Source organism: Mesocricetus auratus, unplaced genomic scaffold (assembly GCF_017639785.1).
Source record: "Mesocricetus auratus isolate SY011 unplaced genomic scaffold, BCM_Maur_2.0 Super-Scaffold_100676, whole genome shotgun sequence".
Classification (NCBI taxonomy): Eukaryota; Metazoa; Chordata; class Mammalia; order Rodentia; family Cricetidae; genus Mesocricetus; species Mesocricetus auratus.
Window position 1 is genome coordinate 19,198,801 of NW_024429266.1, and position 22,797 is coordinate 19,221,597.

Below are 22,797 nucleotides of genomic sequence, written 5' to 3' on the forward strand. Positions count from 1 at the left end.
GGTTCTGATTAAAATGAGCATGCTTAGGGGGCTCTTTATCTGGGTCATAATAAAATCGGTGTGTCTGTGACAGAAAAAAATAAAAACAGTCGTATGAATAATGAGAATCATAGTGTGGTGAAGGACACTTGCTGAAGGAGAGAAAAAGGATGACCAAGTTGGAAAATGCAAGCATCTTGGGCAGCAAATAGGAGACATAACCACATCAAGTGGAGACACTCAATGAAGGTTTAAAAAGAGGGAAGGAGGGGCCTTTCTGTCAAAACAACATTCTTTGCCATTTTGGAAACTGTGAGATTTGTAGATTTGGAAGAATGTGTCTGTCTCATAGAAGAGTTAAACTCCCAGAAAAGCACAAAGTAAGGCTAGCATGTACAATGTGGCACTCTTTAAAATACAGATTTTCTTTTTCAAGTGATAAGAATGAGGGAGAGAGAGAGAGAGACTAAGTCTCATTTAGGCTCCGGGGAATCAGGGAAACTAGAGTAGTGTGAGTGGGTGTGTGGAACGGAACACATTTTTCTTCATGTAACACTCCTAACCATTGCCCTGAACCTGTCACTCATACCCTGCCTCTGATCATCCAGTGAAAGGAAACAGTAAAAACAAGTCAGGACTATCAGAATCAGCAGAGATGAATGCTTTCCTGCCTGCCTCATAACAAGTTAAGCCCTTCCACGGCATTGTTATCCTTCCACCCCAAGCCATCACCCTGAAAGATCTAAAGCCCCACCGAAACAGCAATGCATGGGATGGAGCCCTGAAAGAAAGGGAATCTGCATGTGCACACAGACAGGTCAGATAGCTAGGCATCAAGGAGGAATGGCATGTTGGAAGAAACGTGTTGGAAAGCTGACTTGGGATCTTGCACCATCAGGAAATCTGTTCTTTGCATGTCCCTGATTTTCTGAGTTTTTCCACTTAGTCTCAATTCCTATCTTCTCATACCCTTCCAATGCCCTTAGTGAGTTCCACGTTCAACTCTGTTCTGTTTCCTTTCCCAATGGCTTTCCTACCTCTTTTTAAAGATGTATTTGTTTGTATTTTATGTACATTGGTGTTTTGCCTGCATGTATGTCTGTATGAGGATGTCAGATCCCCTGGAACAGAAGTTACAAACAGTTGTGAACTGCCATGTGGGTGCTGGGAATTGAACCTGTGCTCTGGAATAGCCCTAATGTTTTCCTAAAGTATGGTGGATGCATATATTTCCTCAGTTCTAGTGCGTGTGTGTGTGTGTGTGCAAGAAATAACAAATTTTAGGAAGGTCACAAAACTCTCCAGCCCAGGTTAAGGGGGCACCCAAAACTTCAGACAAAACCAACCTTGTGGCTACTGAACCAGCATATACATCCCACATCAAACCTGCCCTCATTTCTGAAGAATGAGACCACTGTGAGAAGGCATGAGGAGCTGAGGTAACAGACCCTGCAAAAGGCTGTCATCATTCCAGGTACCATCCTATACCTACACAGAACCTGTTCTCCACAGGTTCTCAGGGATGCAGTCTGGCGTTCTGCTCCCTCCTGCCTTCACAGCCTCCTGCAGCAGAGGGCTAGATGTTTGTTTGGAACCCACACTTGTGGAATAAGGGGGCTAAGGTGACCAAGGAGCTGTTTAGGATCAGATGCCCCTCCTTTTTGTCTCCCAACTGAATTTGTCCTTGTTACAACTCAATATTGGCCGCAGAGGGGCTTGTTTTGGTTGGGGGCCAGCCCAGGGCTCCCTCTCAGCGCTAATGCACCAAGAACACTGACTCAGTAGCAAATCAAAGCAACAGCTGTCCCCACCTCCTTCTCTGCCACCCACTTCCCAGTCTCTGCTGCTCAGAATCTTAACTAAGTCTGTGAGCATCCCTCCCCAGCCTACCACAAGCCCACTTCTGCCTCCAGATTTTCTCTTTCTTGCTCAAGAATAGGACATGCACCTCTGCTCCTCTGCTCCTCTGCTGTTTTCCTCCCATAGAGTCTATCCCCTCTCTCTTCCACTTCACATTGAAGTACAAGTTTCCATGGCTGTGCAAGGTAGATTCAGGAGCACACGTGAGCGTGCACGTGTGTGCGCGCACACACCCACACACAGTATGCACAGTCTTATCCTCATGGCCACTGTTTTTAGCTCCTAGGGGCACAGCAGTGGCTACTGCCCTTCAAATTCCTCTTTTGTGGCAACTGAAGTCTGTGGTAAGTCCTGGCATTTGTGAAGCTGCGGCAGATTAGAGTCCTTTGTCTCACCCCAACTTCCCAAACTGTCTGATAGTAAGTAGACTTAACTTCCCTCGAGCTTTAGGGTCCTTCCCATATGTGGGATAAGAAAGAGATATCACCAGATAGAAAAGTCACACTAAGTGGCAACGGAAGCTCTGAATTAGCTATCCCACAAGGACTCCTATGATGTGATAGTAAGTACAAAAGACCAGAGTTATAACCATAGTGCCCACTAACAGCCTGTGGGAATCCTTTGAATTCTGATACTTCTTGGAATTTCAGTTCCTCGTTGTTAAAATGAGCAGCTGGACTTGGGGATGTGGTTCAGCAGTTTGCAAACATTCATGCTCGCATGCACACATACACAACAGTATTGGACTGACTGCTATGCAGGACTGTGTCAGCTCTGAAAGTCTATACTTGTGAAAATTGTGGAGGAGAAACCGTGTTGGGTGAGTTAGTTATAACAAAAAGAGGAGAAAAGTCATTGCACTCTGGTGCCATTCTAAATGCCAGAGTCAGAAAGGAATTTTTCCCATTCTGTCTGATAGTCAATGCCTTTAACAGTAACCAGTGCTGACCATTAGGGGTCAGTAGAAAATACTGATGGAATATGGAATCTGGCTATAGGGCTTAAGAAACACAGAAGTGCACACATGCACACATATGTGCTCACACACACACACACACACACACACACACTCCTTCACGACATCTTAAAATTTGATAGGTTTTGAAACACTTGCACATGAAAAAATATTCTTGAATGGCTAACTTTATTTACTTTTAATTTTAGTGAGAAAAGAATATTAACACCAAGATAAGTTTTCATTTTAACCCCATCCTCACACCTACCCTAGACAAACTAGCCAACAATCCTGAGGCTACTTCTCCTCTCACCTGGAAAAATTTATGTTTTCAACCTGTTGAGGATGGCACCAAAAGATGTCAGTGAAATGCATTATAAAACCTGTTGGAATGCAAACTGAGTAGCTCTAATCTTAGGCTTTTCTAATAGTGTGAAAACGGCACAATTCTCAACTCTTTAGTCCCTGATTCAGGCTTTCCCCCAAAGGAAGGGGTTAGTTAGCAAGATAGGAAGTTCCTGGGGGGAGGGAGCAGTGGAAATCTACCCTCCCCCATCTGTTTCCACTTACTCCTCTGCCTCTTAGGAGAATCAAATCAAGCTGGGAGAGAGTAATGACTTTAGGCCCAAGAGGGTGCTTGACAAACAAGACTCCAGGAAGAAAGAAAACAGCAACAGAAATAAGAGAGGGAGGACCAAGAAGGAGCAAATCCAGTGACAAAGAGATCAGCAAGGGACAGGGAGGCTAAGACCAGAGAGCAGTAGCTGGGCTCTCCCAGGTTCAGAAGTGATAAGAAGTAAAGCACACCTAAGTTAGAAGGAAGGGGGAAACGGCCATCCTTGAGAACTTCCTGATCTCTCTGTGTACAAAATTTCATCCCAATGGAAAAAGAAGGAAACACACCTGAAAAGATAGACGTGTCTAGAAACCAGAATAACCTCCCTCTGACTGTGCCGTAAGGTCCAGGTATTAGTGAACCAGAATCTAATGTAATTGGCAACGCGAGGCAGGAATGCAGAGCATGAAGAAAATACAGTGGTAGTCGTCAAAGTTCTAGTTTAGAAACTGAGGGATGACTTTGGTAACTCTGGCACAATCCTGGCTGCCAAAGACCAACTGTGGGAAGTTGATTGTAAAGAGAGTCCTCTGTGAAGCCAGAGTGACTCCTCCAAATCTTGGAGTTATCTTCTAAGTCAGAATTCAGATGGAACTGGTCCAGTTTCCTCCAAATGCACATTCAAACATTTACTCTTAAAGAAAAATGTGGCTCTGAGGATCAGAAAACCTCTAGGGGCCAAATTCCATGTCTAATTTTGCTATGGCCATTCTCTGCTGTCTGTGACCCACACGTGCATAGCAACTCACTAAGCAACAGAACTGGGTGAGATTGTCAAGTCTGGGAGCCTAGCAATGAGACTCCTAACGGTGGATACTCCATTCTACAAGACAGTCAGTATTCTGGGCCACAGCCCCCAGTATGTTTTTCGCTTGGAGATAACACTTCTCCACCCACCTGTCAGGGTAGTCGTGAGGAATAACAAGTAGGCTGGGCTGAACATTATTTTTAACTCTGGAGTTAGAGAAATGCTGACTCATCACCATCATCATCACCATCACCATCATCATCAACTCCTACTCAGGGAGCTGTTTTTTCTCTGGAGCCTGGGAAATGGGGCTCCGGACACAAGCACCAGTGAGGCCAGCTACAGTCATGCAAGCCCCAAGCTCCTCCCTTTGCCCCACCATCCCAGATGTGCACCTATGACACTGTTAATAGCTCTGCCAATGCATTCCAGGTCTCCAGTGCAAACAAGGCAGGGAAGATACATAAACCAAACAGTCAAGGGTGATGCTGGAGTACTCTCATAGCCTTCCCTACCAGTCACTTAAATTGCAGACATAATACATTTTTATTCATTTGAGTAACTCACTTATTTATTCAATAAATATTTATTGAGCCCTTACTATGTGTGAGGTCCTGTGCTTGCAGTGAAAAACTGAGTCATTGGTGCCAATGTATGCTTTGAAGAGACACATTATTAAGTCTAGAGTTCCTGCCTCTGCTACTCCCAGTATGAGCAATCAATCAGAAAGAAACCACTATAGGGGAAAGGATTACTTTCCCTTTAAAATGCCGAGAAGTCTAAGTCTATCAGAACCCATGGGTAAATAAAGCAAGAACTAAGAAGCACTCAAAATGATTGAGAGCCATGCGATAACCTTTTCATTAAAAAGGTTTCTAGCATAGGTGCTAGAAAGTGATGAAAACAAAGAGATTTTTATCAAAAGTTTTAAATAAACACATCTGTTGTTTGATTAACCAAAGAGTCCCACATTGTATGACAATTAGGGGTAGACAAAATAGATCCCAAAGTACGGAGTGAAGGCACATTATAAAATCCAGTTAAAAGCATAACTCACTGGATGCCAATCACAACACCACCATCACCACAAGCACCTGCTCTAGCCTGCTACTCTTTGATTTTTATCATTCTGCAGGTGAGCGTTGTGAATGTCGTTTAGGCAAGCCATCCCTGGCCAGAAATGTAAGAAAGAAAGTCTTCCCTCACCTATCTATAACCCACCACCACACACACAAAACACCTGCTTCTGCCTCCTGAGGCCGGTGGGAAGAGGCAGAAAGTTAGGGCTTCATAGCTAGAAAGACCTACGATTAAAGCTTGTCACATCCTCACCCTTACTAGATGCATCACATAATTCCCTAGTTGCCTGGACTTGTGCCTATCAACCTCTTTAAACTTAAATCCTGAGATTAAAACTGGGTTCTTTGGGGGGGCTGTTGTTATTTTTTTCATATCAAGTCCTGTCTTGTAGATACCTGGATGTTCATGCCTTGGCACTCCATGCTTTTCTTAGTCTACTTCTTTCTGTGCTTTTGGATTTGGTATTTTCTCTGCAGTAACAGATTTTGAGCTCTGTTCTCATATCAGAAGATACTCAGCATCTGATTCATTTAATAAATTAAATATTTATTGAGCACCTTCTCTGTGCGATATGCTATGTTACGGTCAGTATTGATACTAAGATGAATCAACTGTTCTTGTAGGATATTTATGATTTAGGAAGAAACCCAATTTGCAGTGCAAGGTCAAAGGCACTGAATCGCGTAAGGAAGGAAGGGAAAGCAATGAAACTCAGAGATATGGGGAAGAATTCCCAAATAGGCCACCAAGGAAGCATTCTTGAAAGGAGAGCTACACAAAGTAGGCTTAAAGGCTAGAGTTAAGACCTGTGAAGATGGGAGAACAGCTTTAGAACCAAATTATTATAGAAAAAGGAATGGACCCAGGATGGCAAATGTTCTAAATGGAATTCTAAAGAGCTCCTATGTCTAGAATGTGGGATTAATGAAATGGAGAAAAGACAAAGTTTACAGGTGGGTTGACATCAGACTGTACAGAACCTGGAAGGCAAGACTAACCAATCTGGGTATCATCTACAGAAAATGTAAAGTCAGGTGGGCATATGACTGGATAAAAAGTACTTGCTATGGACCTGAATTCAGACTTCCAGCACTCATGGAAAAAGCCTGACAAAGTGATATGCATTTGGACACCCGGCACCAGTGGCTTGGGGTGGCAGGTGCACACCTTTATAGAAAAAACAGGTAAAGAGCAAGTAAGTTGGTAAAGTTGGCAAATAAGCTTACTGCCAAGACTGACAATCCGAGTTCAATTCCATGACCCCTATGGTGGAACAAGGTAGTTGACTCCTATGGGTACTCCTCCAGCTTCGACACAGACACTATGGTATGTCCCCCCCCAAATTAATTTTTAACATATAAGCTGGAGAATGAGTGAAGAAAGCGCACAGCTGAATGTACATTTAGGAACATACTCATGAACCCACAAACGCACATACAACTCCCTCCCTCCCTCCCTCCCTCCCTCCCTCCCTCCCTCTCTCTCTCTCTCTCTCTCTCTCTCTCTCTCTCTCTCTCTCTCTGTCTCTCTCTGTCTCTGTCTCACACACTCACACATACAGAGAGACAAAGAGAAAGAGAGAGAGAACAAAATGCAAAGTCAGAGAAGGTGTGCAAACAGATAACAATATGACTAGTAAGACTGACACTCCCAACTCATATGGTCAAGACTGGATCTTTCCTTCATGGCTCTCCCCTAGTAGGAAGGGTGTTCTTCACCAGTGGCTGGGTGCCAGCACCTTCTTCCAAGGTCCATGCATAGAATCCTTACTAATCCACTTGCAAGTCCTTATGTCCCCTTTAGAATACTCCTCAGTTTCTTCCCTTTTCTGTCCAAACATTTTGAGGGAAATCATGGTGATGTCATAAATGACTGGCACAATTTTAATCCAAAGATAGCTCAAGCTTTTCATAAAGCGGCTTATAATTTGTGCTACTTATCCATGCTCCTGATGATAGCATTACAATCACTCACCTGCTCCTGTAGGAATGGCATTCAGAAAGTATGACTAGCAACCAACAATTTCATAAAATTGGGTAACTTTCAGACATATTAATGGAATCCCCAAGACTAGAGATATAAGATCATAAGGACATTTCAGGATTAGGAGATATGTCATACATACCCCATAGAAGGGAAAGCAATGCCCCAGTCGCATCTTAAGCGGTTTCCTAAAATACTACAAACCAAAGTGAATTCTCTGCAAATGTACAGAGGCAATAAATCATGCACATCCCAAACACGTCATTTATTGAAGGTTATTTGTTGCTTTCTGTCTCTGAACAGTTCGGCTGTGTTTAAATGATGTACATCACCATTTTACTTATTTATCCTATGCAGAAAAAAAAGCAACATGCAGAAGTGGGAATGGGGAGATGCCAGACAAGGATGAGCAAGGAGGGAAGTCACTGAGGAAGATCCAGACAAAAGCACAGGTGTAAGAAGCAGAAGAGTGGAGACCAGAAGCTGGCCGCGCCTGGCTAGCATTGCAGACAGCCTGGTACCCAGGGGCAAATCACCAGGCTAGTCACATGCACCTAGAACTCACTAGGATGGAAGTGTTAAAGAAACAAACGTAGGTGAAAACGGTTAACTTTTCTGCCCTTAACCAGCTCAGAGTTTAGACGCAGACCCTGGTAACCAAACACATCACAGTACAGTGTGCATATGTTCTGGTAAACGTGCCATTGTAAGCTGAGAACCCCACAAAGGGTAGAAAGGGTTCTTGAGAATTGTGCTCTTTGTTGTTCCTTTAGGTGAGCCAAGGAACCTCTTTGGATGTCAACTTTAAAAGTGATCATATCTGGCTGCCTACCAATAGCAATTGTTTCGAGATTAAATGAAATCGTGGGTGAAAATCCACTCTGCAAACTGAAAGTCCCACACAAGGCTGTTTTGTCAATCCATCTGAGTGAAAGCCTGTGTAGTGTGGCTCTTAGATTGTGTGCTGGGTTACCAATGCCCTATGAGGGACCATAGACCGCTTACCCTGCTCCTCCCTGTCCCTCAAGCACCCCATGCCTTAGTACAAACCAATCCTGTTCTCTGCTTGATGTTGACACAGCGCACCCCAAAATGTATAACCTGAAAAATAACATGAAATACTCACCGATGTCCAGTGGTCTCCATCGTGGTGTCCACACAAAGCGCCCCCAGGAGGAGGGCTCTGCACCCAGGACTGTCTGTCTCTCCTGAAATCGAGAGTCCTGCCCTCCTTTTTCTCTCATCCTGGCCTCTCTTCATCAAGTCTTCTTCTGCCCCTCTCCCACTCCTTTTCCTATTAGAGATGTGCCTCATCTCTCACTCAGAACAAAGTAAATTCGAAAGTCTTCTGGGAGACCCAGGGCAGGAGCAGTGGGAAGGGGAACTGTTTACACTGCGGCCAGCCAACCCCAGAAGCTCTCTTCTAGAGCTTTATCTGATGCTAGGACCCTCCCTTCCTCCTTCCCCCCTCCCCTCTTTCTTCCTTCCTTCCTCACCCTCTTCTTCTCTCTCTTCTCTGCTCACCGACTTGCTTTCTTTTTCTTCTGATTAACCCTTTCTCTCCCTACTCCTGTCTCCTTTCTTCTCCGGAGAAGTCCATAGCGCATTTTTTTTTTCAGTTTTGACCCACCCACCTGCCCTGTCTTAGCCCCACCTCCACCCTCTTATCCTCCCCCCCCAGGCGGTGGCTCCCGTCGGGAGGATTGACAAACTTCTCTCGGTACTGCTGTCCCAGGAAGAGAAGCAGCTCCAGTGTCTGCTCAGCAGCTGATGAGCTCACTGGATATTTGCGATGTGATTGGCCACTCTAGGGCTCCGTGGCGGGAGATCTTGAAAAGGTGCTTAGCCGATTTCTTTGTCCCTCTGCTCATTCTGTTCGGGTTGGAGCCCTGAACCTCAGACACCACTGTAGTTCACAAGAGAGTATAACAGCGATGTAGTCCTAAGAGAGGTGGTGACGATTGCCCGGGTAACAAGGTTTACTTGCGTCAAAGTAAGGTGCAGACTCAGTGAGGCAGAACCCTGGGAACCTAGTACGAAGACTTAGAATCTGAGCACCGGAAGGTGAGACTTCGGAAGCTGTAGTACAACTTCTAGCCCCAACTTCGGTCTTTCTTGAGTGAGGAGGATGTCTCACCTTGGAACAAAGACCACGGGATTTGAAACCAGGCATTTCATTTCTAGTCTCTCCACAATTTGCAAGACTCTGGGCAAGTCTGCTTACACTCGTCAAAACAGGAATGGCGGTGCCAGCACTTTTTATAGGTTAAGGGAAAGGATCAAATGTGAAAATATGCTCTAATGTTTAAGGCTGATGCTGTGTTAATAGACAATATGGTACAACAAAAAGAATCCTGGATATAGAGTGTATAGTGCTTTGTTTTGTTTTCAGTTTTCCATTTTTCAGTAGTAACCCCTCTCAGTCTTTTGGGGACTTCTTTGTCCTCATTTGTGAAGTGGGAAAACTGGGCTGAATGGCCTCCAAGTTCTCTGACTCCAAAGCTATGTGATTGATAGATGAAAATGTTATCATCCACCTTTAAATGGCCTATCAGAGGAGAGACTTGTCCTTTTTCAGAACTCTTGCTAATGTCTCACTTTCTCTTAGGTATGTTGGTGAAGCCTAGCCCCTCCCACACACCCACAATGGAAGTGTAGACACAAGCTATAGTAGTGTGCACAGGGTTCATCCTTGATGCAGGTTCTCTCCCCAGGCTACTGGCAGGAGCAGGATTTGGAGCTGGGAACTCTGGCTCCACTGGACGAGGCCCTCAGCTCCACAGTCTGGAGCAGCCCTGACATGCTGGCCAGTCAAGGTGAGATACCAGGCCCTTCATCTCAATGTTGTTCAGACATCTCACTCATCCTCACTGTCACCTCCCACCCGTGGTGCTCCGCCCCACATCCTCACTCCACTCATCGCCACACGGCTTTCCTTCCCATTTGGCATCTAGTTCTTAATTTTGCACCACCACCACCACATTCCCATGCACCAACTCCCTCCCTCACTCTGATGCAAAGACCTCTGCAACCCTACACCTCTTTCCAAAAATAAGAAGCCTCCAGAGCAAACAAAGAGGTCCTGTGGAGGCATTGTCAAAGATTAGTTCTTCAAGGGAGACAAGGACAGAGGGATTAGAGGTTAGAAATCAATATGTGTCTATTGCAAATGAAGGGCCTCAGACACCTTCCATTGAGACATTCTGAGAAAATTTCACTTCCAAATTTACTCAGCAGCCACACAATAATCTCCAAATCCAATCATAGTCTTAAGTCTCCTTTCACAGGATCACTTTAGGAGGAACTCCAATGACAACAGCTCTGTGTTGAGGATAGAACAGAGTTACAATGCTGAGAACTAGTGGACTGATCTTGGGAGTCCCTTCACCTCTGTTGCCTTACTGCCTGTGCCTATGAGATGAGGGAATTTTGGCTTCCTGGTGTCACTGAGCTCCCTCAATTCCAGCTTTTACAACCCCAGTCAGTACTAACCATCAGGCTTCGTACTCCAGTTCAGAAACTATCAGTCCTTAATGGTGTGTCTTGCTTGGCATAACTTCCCGCCTGCCTTCCCTCCTTAGGACCTTCTCTGTGCTAAGATCACTCAGGGTGATGCAAGTCAGGTGACTGGAAAAGTAAGAGAGAAACAGGCAGGTGGGGGCCAGTCTGTGTCGAAGGGAGCATCTGATTGTATTTACAGTGCTCTGGGGAGAGTGTGGTAAGCATGTTTCCTGATGAGCCACGCATATTGCTGGTTGAAGAATTCTGTGACATAAAGCAGATTTTTAGATGTTCCTGAAGCAGAGAAGGGAGATGATTATTTTAGATTAGTTCTGAGGAGGTCACTGCTGTTGGGTCACTAAAAGCGATTCTGAAGATGAGGCAATCAATATTAGGAATCAGAATCCATGCTGTGGGAACTTAGTCCAATGCCTGGTGTGGCAAACAGATGTCAGCATTGGAGAGGTTTACAGCTAGGCCTGAGGAGCAGGTTCATTGGGCTTTCAATGGATTTATCCAAAAGATATCTGGATTTCTACCTCCCTCTTCCTCCCTTCCTTCCTTCCTTTTTCCTTCCATCCTTTTTCCTCTCTCTCTCTTTCTGCGTGTGCCTGTGCACATGTGTGTGTGTATGTGTGTGTGTGTGTGTGTGTGTGTGTGTGTAGTATGTGTGTCTTATTTTTGATACAGGGTGTATGCAGTCCAAGTTGGCCTCAAACTCAGTATATAGCCAAGGACAACTTACAACTTTTTCTCCATCTGTCTCTACTTCCTGAGTAACGGGATAACTTATGTATTCCATCACAACCAGTCATTGTGGTGCTGGGGATACAGTCTAGGGCTTCCTGAATGCTAGGCAAGGAGCTTGTGTTTTGTTTGATTTCTCCATGGAGTTAGAAAATATGCCTTCAGCACACTGAGGAGAAAACTTCAGTCTTCTACTCTTTAAATGACATCAGGGTAGTGAATTGGGTTTATATTTGGGGAGACAGGAAGACTTACCAGGAAAGAGAAGAAATAGTTGGATGTGGTTGTACATGTCTATAATCCCAACATTTAGAAAGCAGGGGCAGAAGGACTTTGGTAAATTTAATACCATTTTGAATACATAGTACCAGGCCAGCCAGGACTGCATAGTAAGACCTTGTCTCAACAGCAGCTGCAACAACTAATAATAATAGTAAAATCCAGTGATGGATTTGATGGTTGTATTGAGGTTTCTGTTTTTAATTTCTATTTTTTGTTTGGTTTTCTTATATAGATGAATGTACACACCAAGAACTGGTTTAGACTTTTCCCCCATTTCAGTTTTTGATTATCAGTTATAATTGTTTCTAATGGTTTTGCCCCACAATAGGTGGTGACAGGAAGGCAAAACATGGGATGCCAGATATGTATGTGTGTTCCCAATGATGAATGGTAGAACCATACCTAAAAAGACACATGTAGAGTAGTATGTTGAGATCTGGGTGCCTTTATTATTTTAGTGTTTGTGACCCTGTCTGTTCATCCAACTTTCAACAAGTGATGATACTTTCTGTGCATCCAAAGTGAGAGAAGGTCAGGTCTGTCTCCTGTGTCTACTGCCACAACCACCTCTCTATCCCTTCACTCATGAAGCCTCAAGAGTATACAGAGACCAGAGCCTTGGGTAGCTTGAATTAGATGAGGTGAACTGTGGCCCAGTAATGGGTAGACATCCTCAGGGCTCCTCATGAAGCTAAATGTCCTCTATCCCTGCAGATAGCCAGCCCTGGACATCTGATGAAACAGTGGTGGCTGGTGGCACCGTGGTGCTCAAGTGCCAAGTGAAAGACCATGAGGACTCGTCCCTGCAGTGGTCTAACCCTGCCCAGCAGACTCTGTACTTTGGGGAGAAGAGAGGTATTACCTCATGAGTGACCTTTCTTCATGGGAATCATGGGCTAGGAGAAAGGGACAGCAGAGGCTGAGGGGAATTGTCTTTGTAGTCCAGAGCCTGAGCAACACAAGGTATGGTACTGGAAAAAACAATAAACTATGGACTCCTAGGTTGTATACAGAGAAGAATCAGCACGACAGCTTTGACCTTAGCTATGCATAGTCTAAAAATCTTATAAGGTCCTGGAATGCTGTCACCCCAAAGAAACCCTTATGAGAACTGATATCAGGTGGCCCCGGGCATTCCCTAAGTAATTACACAGGATGCAGACTGTAATACTGGCCTATTAAGATACTATGTGCAGTGACCCATGAAAGTCACTGAATGATTCTGTCCTAATTTGGTAGTATTTATTTATTTATTTATTTGCCCTCCACCCACACCACTATGCTCATTCTGTCCCCTCAATGATGGTAGCCCAGGAATGGAAGGTGAATATGCAAGGTACTTGTAGCATCCTGACTCTCAATTCTGATTTCCCCAGCCCTTCGAGATAATCGGATTCAGCTGGTTAGCTCCACTCCCCACGAGCTCAGTATCAGCATCAGCAACGTGGCGCTGGCAGACGAGGGCGAGTACACATGCTCCATCTTCACTATGCCTGTGCGAACCGCCAAGTCCCTTGTCACTGTGCTCGGTGAGGCTCCCAAACCCCTGTGTCTCCACAGCATGCTGCTTTGCAAACAAATCTCCCTCAGTTGGTCCCCAAAGCATCCCAGAACCAGGCAATCCTCCAATAATATCAGAAAAGTTCTGCACATTTCCCTTTAAATACAAGGAAAACGGAGTTCTGATCTGCTGTACTTACTATTTGATCTGCAGCAAATCTCTTTAAGCATAAACTTCATGATTTATAGCAAAGAATGGTCATTTCACTTCACTCCAGAAATTATATGTGGAAACACAAGATCTTTATAAAATATCTAATCCTAATTTCTAAGAGTTCTTCAGTTGCTTGAATATAATTATCTTCACCCTGTATTCTAATTCCCATCTCGACTCCCCTGAGCCTTCCACTATGTGTATGGCCACCTAGCTGGACTCTGGAGTATCCAATCACTATCAGGGTTTAGGCACCACACCCCCACTTCTCCTACACTCTCACACTCCCCCCCCCCTTAGTCTTCCCATCTTGTCCTCAGGAAGTAGATCCAAGAACCTTGACTCTATGCTTCCACCCATCTTTGTAAACCAAAGTAGAGCTCAGATATCCTGCCCCTTATAGAGGCCATATCTTCAGGGAGAGATTGTAGTGTGACTTCATGGTGCCTCTCCTTCCTATCCTGGTCATTCCCCTCTCCATGGCAGGAATCCCACAGAAACCCATAATCACTGGTTATAAGTCATCCTTGCGGGAAAAGGAGACAGCCACTCTAAACTGTCAGTCTTCTGGGAGCAAACCTGCAGCCCAGCTCACCTGGAGGAAAGGTGACAAAGAGCTCCACGGTGAGTAGCTCCCACCGGGTTTACAGGGATGAGGTGGTGCAGGGAAGCGGGTATGAGAGATATGTCTACACATGGCACGTAAGAAAAAGTGGAGATGAAGAAAGTGAACGGCAGATGCATTGTAGACATGTGTGTGTGTGTCAGGGTCTACATTCTATTTATACATTCACATCCATTTCAGACATTTTCTTTGTTCAAGATAGACTCAGAATCTGTGAGGCCTAGATAGTATCTATATGTTAATATACAGGCTGTCTATATATACTGACTGTGTGTCTTGTGTGTGTGTGTGTGTCTGTCTGTCTGTCTGTCTGTCTGTCTGTCTGTCTGTCTGTCTGTCTGTCTGTTTCTGCATTTCAGGAGACCAAACACGAGTCCAGGAAGATCCCAACGGAAAGACCTTCACTGTGAGCAGCTCAGTGTCATTCCAGGTTACCCGGGAGGATGATGGAGCAAGCATCGTGTGCTCTGTGAACCATGAATCTCTAAAGGGAGCTGACAGATCCACCTCTCAGCGCATTGAGGTTTTATGTATGTCATGGGCTTTGGGGTGAGAAGGACCGGGTGTGAGGTAGGGAGTGAGGAAAAGAAAAGAGCTGCTGGCTGCACGTGAGGCAACACGAACAGTGACAGTGGCAAGGCTCCCGACAAACAGGCTCTGTAGTAAACACCGCAGGCTCGGAGAGTTGAGGTCTTTGACTCAGTGAGTTGATACTGCTTGTGCTGTGCAGCAGCCACAGACAGAGCGTAAACAAATGAGTTGGGCTACCTTCCAATAAAACTTTATTTACAAAAGCTTGCAGCTGGCAAAATTTGGCCCATGGGCAGAGTTTACCAGCCCTTGGGCTACACTGGCGAAATGGAACTAGACTGTAACTGACAGTGGTAAGTGTAACAGACCCAGAGTCTTGGGATGTGGTTACTAGTCTGTACTCCACTACATGCTGCTTGTGTGGTGTGAAGACAGCTCTCCCCCACTGATCGTCCTTGTTTATTTGTGTAATGAGAGGTGGTCATGGCTGTCATCATGGCCTCTTCTCACTCTAACATTCTGTGACACCAAGAGGTGTGGGTGGAAGAGAAGCGCAGTTCTCCCTGGTGTCGGAAAGTCCAAGGACTTTTACTTCCCAGTCATTTCTCTAGTCGCCCCAGTCCCACACTTCTCCTTGGGGTTCTGATGTGAGGTCCCAGTTGTCAGTATTGCTGACAACTTTCTCTTCATACTTTCTCTACACCTCTTCATCTTCATGGACTCTGCCTTTAGTACCAGTAGGGAATGTCTGAAAAAGCTGAAATATTTGCAAATTTCTCATCTGAGGAAATCTAAAAACGTTTCAAAGGATCTTTGCTGCATGGAAAAAAAAGGAATAATTGAAGTGTGGAAGCTGAGTATGGAGGTATATACAACAATGTGGTTTTTTTTTCTAATTTACCGAAAGATTGGGACATTTTCAAAAATAGCTAGAGCTTTTAATCTCCTTATGGAAGACACAAGCTGATTAGTTTTCTAACTTTGGTACCATCTCATCAGTGGCGAGACCTTTTATTCAAAGTTTAACATTGTTTAATTTTGGACACTACCATAGTCCATTTGGATGACACTTAACGGGCAGGCTGATGAGTAGCTTCCTAGCCAGTACTGATTAGTATTTTCTTGTTAGCTGTATTGCCTTGACCAAAGCATTTCATCTCTCTTTGAATACAGCTTACTACCCTGAATTATACAGAAGATAAATGCAATAGTATACCTGAATGACCTCTACAAACTTCCAAATTCTAAATTGCTATAAAGTATTTCTGTATTTACTACAAACTTCCAAATTCTAAATTGCTATAAAGTATTTCTGTATTTACTACAAACTTCCAAATTCTAAATTGCTATAAAGTATTTCTGTATTTACTACAAACTTCCAAATTCTAAATTGCTATAAAGTATTTCTGTATTTACTAGTTCCAAGTGTAAGGCACTTGAGCCTTGGGCAGTTCTCTTGAGCCCTGGTCCCCAGGCATAACTGAAGAATACTCTATGCTACTGGAGTCCCACAGAGTCCTCTCTTAGCTACGAGGTCATTTGGCTATTACTCTGCTGGGTCCCCTTTGGCCTGTAATCAGCAGTCAGTCCACAAATGCACCATTCCAGGTGCTCTGCTAGGGATCTCTTTAGCTGTGAAGCCCTGGAACACCCATTTTCTCACCTGACCTACCTCTCTTTGTCCTGTATGATTCAACGGAAGCATGTTCATTAACTGCTTGTTACGGTTGGCTCTGTCCTTAGGGGTAGTGCTTCCTCTTTATCTGTGGTTCCAAACCAGCATCTGGTCACATTGTTCTAAGCCGCCATCTGGACCCAGCCTCCTAAACAGCCTTTTGGCATCAATGACAGATGTCACTATTCCCTCACAGAGCCATCCATATTGTCTCAGGTCTCTTTTTTTCCCAGCCAAAATCTGCTCCCCACCCTTTGCTGTTTCTATACTCATTCTACGTTTGGACTGACCGTTCTAAGGGAGGTTTTGTGTTCATGCATCGCTTTCACTCCTCGGCTTGCTCACAGAGCAGCCAGAATTGAGAGGTTGTGGACTCAGTGTCAAGTTCACTTTCTTTGTTCCTTTAAAAATGTGTATTAGGTACTGTCTATGTGCCAGGCAGTTTGCTAGGCATGAATAAACCATGGGTTCTCCTCAGCTCTGCTAAGACATTCCATAGGTCTCCCCAAGGACAGGCCTGCTGGAATGCCATCACTCAGAGGTTGAGATACACCAGGTTGCTCTCCGCCAGTGACACTCACAGTCCGTGTCCACAAGAGCTGGGAGGAAGAAGGGCTTGTTCACAGGGTCTCAGACTTCTGGGACTTCAGGAGATAGACTCTGTAGCACGTAACTAGGTGATTGCAAGGTTCTAGGGATCTCCTTTGCAGAGTGGGGAGTTTGGCGCTGACATCCTGTACTTCTCCACAGACACTCCGACAGCCTTGATTAGACCAGAGCCTGCACATCCCCGGGAAGGCCAGAAGCTGTTGTTACATTGTGAGGGGCGTGGCAATCCAGTGTAAGAAGAGTCTTCTACACTCAGATAGCCCCCATACCCTGGGTACCCATGGGGGGGGACATGCCTCCTACTCCCCTAACTCCACAACGGCACCTCTCCTTTATTTTTACTGCAAAGCAATGGAAGTGAGGTCCAGTAAGACACGGATCAAAACACTTCTACCTTCTCTAAATCGTACTCAAGACTGATGCTTCCACACCCCCACCAACACCCACCCTCTGGCCCATACAGCATCTTAAAAGACACCATGCAGTTTCTCACTTCCCTGTTACCAGTCTGGTTTTAATTCCTCTAGCCTTTGGTCCAGGCCTTCCTGATCACTTCCCATCTTGCTCTATCAACAGCCCCCAGCAGTACCTGTGGGTGAAGGAAGGCAGCGAGCCACCTCTGAAGATGACCCAAGAGAGTGCTCTCATCTTCCCCTTCCTGAACAAGAGTGACAGTGGCACCTATGGCTGTACAGCCACCAGCAACATGGGCAGCTACACAGCCTACTTCACCCTCAATGTCAATGGTGAGTCTCTTTGGCTTCTCTCCTCCAACATCTCCATTCTTTGGCCATCTCTTGGTTTTCCGATGGCAACCCCCCTACCCTTGAGTAGCAGTAGGGTGGATGGAAAATGCTCACTACTGGAAAGCACTGCCTTTCGGCCCTAGCAATGTGTAGCAATGGTAATTCAATAGAAAGATGGGTTCCCACTGTCTCTGCCTGTAGGCAGTGGCTCCTTTGGAACCATCTGTCACCTGATGGGGAGAATATCAGCTTCATTTAGAGGCCTCTCTTGAGGGCCGTCCTCCTAGGACTAGATATGACATGTACACCGCTGCCACCAGTTCCCCTTCCTAAGGACTCTGTGTGCATTATAGTTTGGCAAAGAATAAAAGAAACAAGCATGCACTATGCCGAGAGATAGTTCAGATCTCTTTTTCAGTGCTTCACCTTCCAAAGGAACAAGAGATTTCCTCTTTCTGAAATTCTCAAAAATTGGACCCAACAGACGCCTAGAATATTAGGTTAGTCAGTAAAGTATCAGCCAGTTGGAGCAAAACAGAAAGAGATGTGGTAGCTAACATTTGTAATCCCCGTGCTGGGGAGACAGAGATAGTCTATCCTACTTGGATGAGCTCTCGGCTAGTGAGAGATGACCATGACTTTGTCTCAAAGAGTCAGGTGGATGGAATTCTCTGTCCTCTACAGTTAGTACACAGACATTTATGGACATTAGCACACACATGCACATTTGCACATGTACATATGTATGTATATATACATATGTATGTATACACACACACAATATACATTTAAACCCAACTTCAAGGGAAATGACAGGCTAGGACAGAGGTGTCTTTAGAGGGAGCTGGTGGGGAAATCTTTTTCTTGTTTTTAAGACACCAATGGCATTGAAATCCTAGGAGCAGAATAGGGGAAGTGTTGGAGAAACTTTGGGGTCTTTCCTCATTTGAAATACCCAGTAAGGCAGAGAATGGGGTGCCTAATACCCAGGATCCCAGGGATGAGAAAGAGGCCTAAGTGCTTGGGACCAGAATGTTTACATTGGTGGTTAGGAGTCCTGAGTCAACCTCTCACTGCTGGGATCACCTCGGTACAACACCAGGGCTAGAATAAGATTCTGAGAGCTACAAGGCACTGAAATCTAGGCTCAGCCCCTGGATCTCTCCAGACCATTTCTGATGCTGGCTGACAGTGAAAGAAAGTTTATGTGCCGGCAGTTGGTATCCTGTTGATCCTTCTGCCCTGGGATAGAAAGCTAAGGAGGCCTAGATTGACTAGTGTTTGCTGCCAGTGCTGACGCCTGGTGGTGGAAGGAGTTACTGCAGCCTCTTCAGGAATGAAAGACTTGCCAGGAATGAAATGAAAGGTACTTACACCAGGAGACAGAGGGTGGTTATTGAGAATCCCAGAGGTCATTTTGACAGTGGAAGACTGTGTTTCTCCAAGAACTTTTTACATCTACAGATTCCAGAGTAAATATCCAGGATCGATTTTTCACAGTGGGCCATTTCACTCATCTTCCCCTAAATCGTGTCAACACATCTGTCCCATCATGGAACTCCTGGGGCCATCCTCTACCTCCTTTCCAAGAAGACCATTTTTTAAAAAGGCACAAATGTTTCCTTTTCAAACAAGGCATAGAAAGTCAAGGAGCTGAAAAGCTGGCCCAGTCAAACCTGAGGAAACCTAAGATAGGGAAGAAAAAAAGTACAGGAGTTAATGAAGCTGCAGGACTCGAGCTGAGTCCCTGGAGGGGAGTTATAGCCGGGACTAGTATAGAGACATCAGAACTGTCCTCGGCGTGTGCACTTGTCCACAGACATTTGGGTTTCTGAGCAAGGTTAGCGTTTGTATTGACATTCTTGGTCCAGGTTCCACTACGAAATCAGTCCACACCTATTATGGATGGTGAATTTTGTATAGTGATTGGAGGGAACACTAGCCATCGTGGGAGAGACAAATCAAACCAGTCTTGTGCAAAAACCTTTGGATTATATCAAAGTAGTGAGGAAACCCTAGGCCTCCTTCCTTGGATGGGTCAGAAGATTGGGTTTTACTGAATCACTCATCTTCCTTGACAAGAAAGAATTACCAAAGAAAAAGAGCAGAGTATTTAAAGAGCATTACACTAGGGTGGTCAAGAAAGAAGAATTGAAGCATCTGGGAGTGGAGATGTCAAATGTTTTGTGATAAGGAAGTTGTATAGGTCATAGCCCAGGCTGGGATAAGGATGCTAGGGTAGCATGAGGTCCTGGGCTCATTCTAAATAAGGTAGATGGTTTTCTAATTCCTCTCAGACTATAACTTTGCTCTTTAGGGAAATTTACAAGTCTTATACAGGGCGGCACAGTCTAGCATTTTCTTTGTAAGGTGCTTTCCAACTGCCCTCAGATCCATCAATTTTCACTGTTTCTTCCCCATCTGATCTTAAGACTGGAAAAGTGACAAAGAAACATGGGAGACAGTCAAAGAACAAGGAAACATAAATGTATCTGTGTGTGTGAGAGACGGTGGGGGGGGCAAATGGGGGTGGAGAAGAAGGAAGAAGGAGAATTTCAATAATGGTCATAGGCATTAAAGCAATTATCTCTCACTAAGGTCAAGCTTTGGTACCAAAAGAGCAACTTGCATAGTAGAGTGAGAGCTGTTTTATTGCCTGATAGATAAATCCATTTTCTTAAACAATTACTACATTGCCATCGTGGTGATACTCACATGAGCACAGACTAAGGCATGTCCCCTGTGCTTACATGTACCTCCTGGGTTCTCCTGATGTTGACGTCTATTCTGTGAGATTATCCAGGGACAAATCATCACATGAGTGGCAAGTCCTCTCCTCCCCAGTTCTCACTGTGTGCCTGTCCTCCTTGCAGACCCCAGTCCTGTGCCCTCATCCTCCAGTACCTACCACGCCATCATCGGAGGGATTGTGGCTTTCATTGTCTTCCTGTTGCTCATTCTGCTCATCTTCCTCGGACACTATTTGATCCGGCACAAAGGTCAGAGGCATCAAGAGGACTTGGGTGGGTGGGGAGATCAGTCAGGGAAGGACAGACAGCAACAGAACTTCAGACAGGGCCCTGTTGACTCATTCACCCCCTAAGGCTGTCGGAGAAAGACATACAGCCAACCCCTGCAATGCCAGTGCTGTGATCACCGAGCAACAGCAACCCCACAGTCAAGCCTGATCACTTGGTAAATATCCAAGTACAATCAGACCTGCCCACTCAGTCAGCTGCTCCTCCTGCTCTGCCTTTGGGCCCTGCAAACCAGTCTCTAGCCCCTTCCTTCTTCCTCTTCTCCTCTATTCCATCTGTTCAGCTTCCCTTTCTTTCTTTGATCTCCTTCCTCATCCATATCTTTTCTCTTCGTTTTACTTTCTCTTCTATTCTGTTGTTACATGCAGCCAGCAGCCTAACTTCCTAGACTGGTCATGCCCAAGTCATAGCTCCACTACATGTGCACACACACACACACACACACACACACACACACACACACACACACACACCACCTCTTTCATCCCTTGCCTACATTATAAATGAGATTTTAGTTAAGGGTAGGATTCATTATTCATGGGGGTGTGGTCAGGTGAGGGATGTTGGCAGCAAAATGCAAATTAGAGAAGGTGGGGTGGAAGAAAGCTCTAGGCAAGAGAGAGACGAGATGAGCAACGTGTGAGTGGGTGTGGAGGAAAGTGGGCAGGGTGGCCTTCGGAGGCTGAGAAGCTTCTGAACAGAGGAGCTTCTGTCTCCACACAGGAACCTACCTGACACATGAAGCCAAGGGCTCCGACGACGCTCCAGATGCGGATACGGCCATCATCAACGCGGAAGGCGGGCAGTCAGGCGGGGATGACAAGAAGGAATATTTCATCTAGGGGCACCCACTCACCTCCTGCGCCCCTCGGGGGCCCCATGGGGACTGCTGGGCTGTCACCAACCTGGACTTGTACAGAGCGACCCCAGGGCCGCCCCTCCCGCTTGCTCCCCAGCCCACCCAGCCCCCTGTACAGAATGTCTGCTTTGGGTGCGGTTTTGTACTCGGTTTGGAATGGGGGGGAGGAGGGCGGGGGGGAGGGGTGGGTCGCCCTCAGCCCTTTCCGTGGCTTCTCTGCGTTTGGGTTATTATTATTTTTGTAACAATCCCAAATCAAATCCGTCTCCAAGGCTGGAGAGGCGGGAGCCATGGGGGTGAGGAGAGCAGCAAATCTGCAATGTTCGGAGAAGGAAGTTGGAGGGATGAGAAATGAAGGAGGAGCAGGGCTGGTTTGCAGGTGGGGGCTTAACACAGCCCTCCTTCCATTTTCACAGCGGGTCAGACTCCCAGGCGTCTCCGGGGACCCTGGGTTTGGAAGCAGGGGATAGTGGTGGCTCTACCTCTGCCAGCCATGTATTGTGAGCTACAGACAGGGAGACAGGTGTCAGGACGACACCCATCTTCCATTACATAAGAAAGGGATGAGTAGGAGAGAGTCCTCCAGAAGATGTGAACTGAAGATGGCATGCAGCCCCACAGGGATCCAGGGCTTCAACATGCCCCCCCAGAGAGAGAGAGTAGATTTCCAGAGAGGGGGTGAAGGACATGACCCTGCCCATCCGTTGCCCTCACGTGATGAATGAAGCCAGGCTCTTTTCACAGAATCGGCCCTTGGGGGTCTGCAGAGCTCGGTTTTCTCTCCCAGCTCCAGCAGTTGTGGAAGAGTACTGCTTCTGGGCTGGACAGCGTCTGCTTCTCCCTCCTCGGAGGGGCCCCTCACTCTTACCCAAGACCCTGGACTGTTGCACGGCAACCGCTCCTCTCATGGCATTGCTCAGCAACTACTCCTCCACCCTGTGTCACCCTGTGCCCTCTCCTGTTCCCCGCGCCATCCCTCAGTCCCTCCTCCCTCAGCAGCCAGGCAGACATGACAACAAAATTACTAAAAGGAGCTTCGCTGCAGTGAGCTGTTTCCTGCCCAAACCGAGGGAATAATGTGAACTCTGTGCACGTGTGTGTGTTTGTGTGTGTAAGTATGCATGGGTGTGTGTACATGTGTGTTTGTGTGAGCAAGAAGAAAAGGGATCGAAGACAAGGACCAGGGGTCTTGAGTGGGTGACAGACAGGGCACGGAACATGTGAGGCTCGAGATGGGCTTTGGGAGTGG

General features: G+C 45.9%; 1 protein-coding gene across 2 annotated transcripts in view; it reads left to right on the top strand.

Annotated features, from left to right (window-relative positions):
• The window catches only part of Cadm3 (cell adhesion molecule 3), a 30,609-nt gene extending 8,028 nt beyond the window's left edge, over positions 1 to 22,581 (top strand). Inside the window, exons 2-10 of one of the 2 annotated variants that reach the window (XM_005078185.3) lie at positions 9,936 to 10,037; positions 12,466 to 12,606; positions 13,128 to 13,280; positions 13,952 to 14,089; positions 14,450 to 14,620; positions 17,047 to 17,137; positions 17,482 to 17,651; positions 20,525 to 20,650; positions 21,413 to 22,581. In XM_005078185.3, coding sequence (XP_005078242.1) covers positions 9,936 to 10,037; positions 12,466 to 12,606; positions 13,128 to 13,280; positions 13,952 to 14,089; positions 14,450 to 14,620; positions 17,047 to 17,137; positions 17,482 to 17,651; positions 20,525 to 20,650; positions 21,413 to 21,531 — 1,211 coding nt within the window. In that variant the 3' untranslated portion in view covers positions 21,532 to 22,581. The remainder of the gene's footprint in view (positions 1 to 9,935; positions 10,038 to 12,465; positions 12,607 to 13,127; positions 13,281 to 13,951; positions 14,090 to 14,449; positions 14,621 to 17,046; positions 17,138 to 17,481; positions 17,652 to 20,524; positions 20,651 to 21,412) is intronic. The other variant, XM_005078186.3, reaches the window with a different exon arrangement.
• The last annotated feature ends 216 nt before the right edge of the window (positions 22,582 to 22,797 follow it).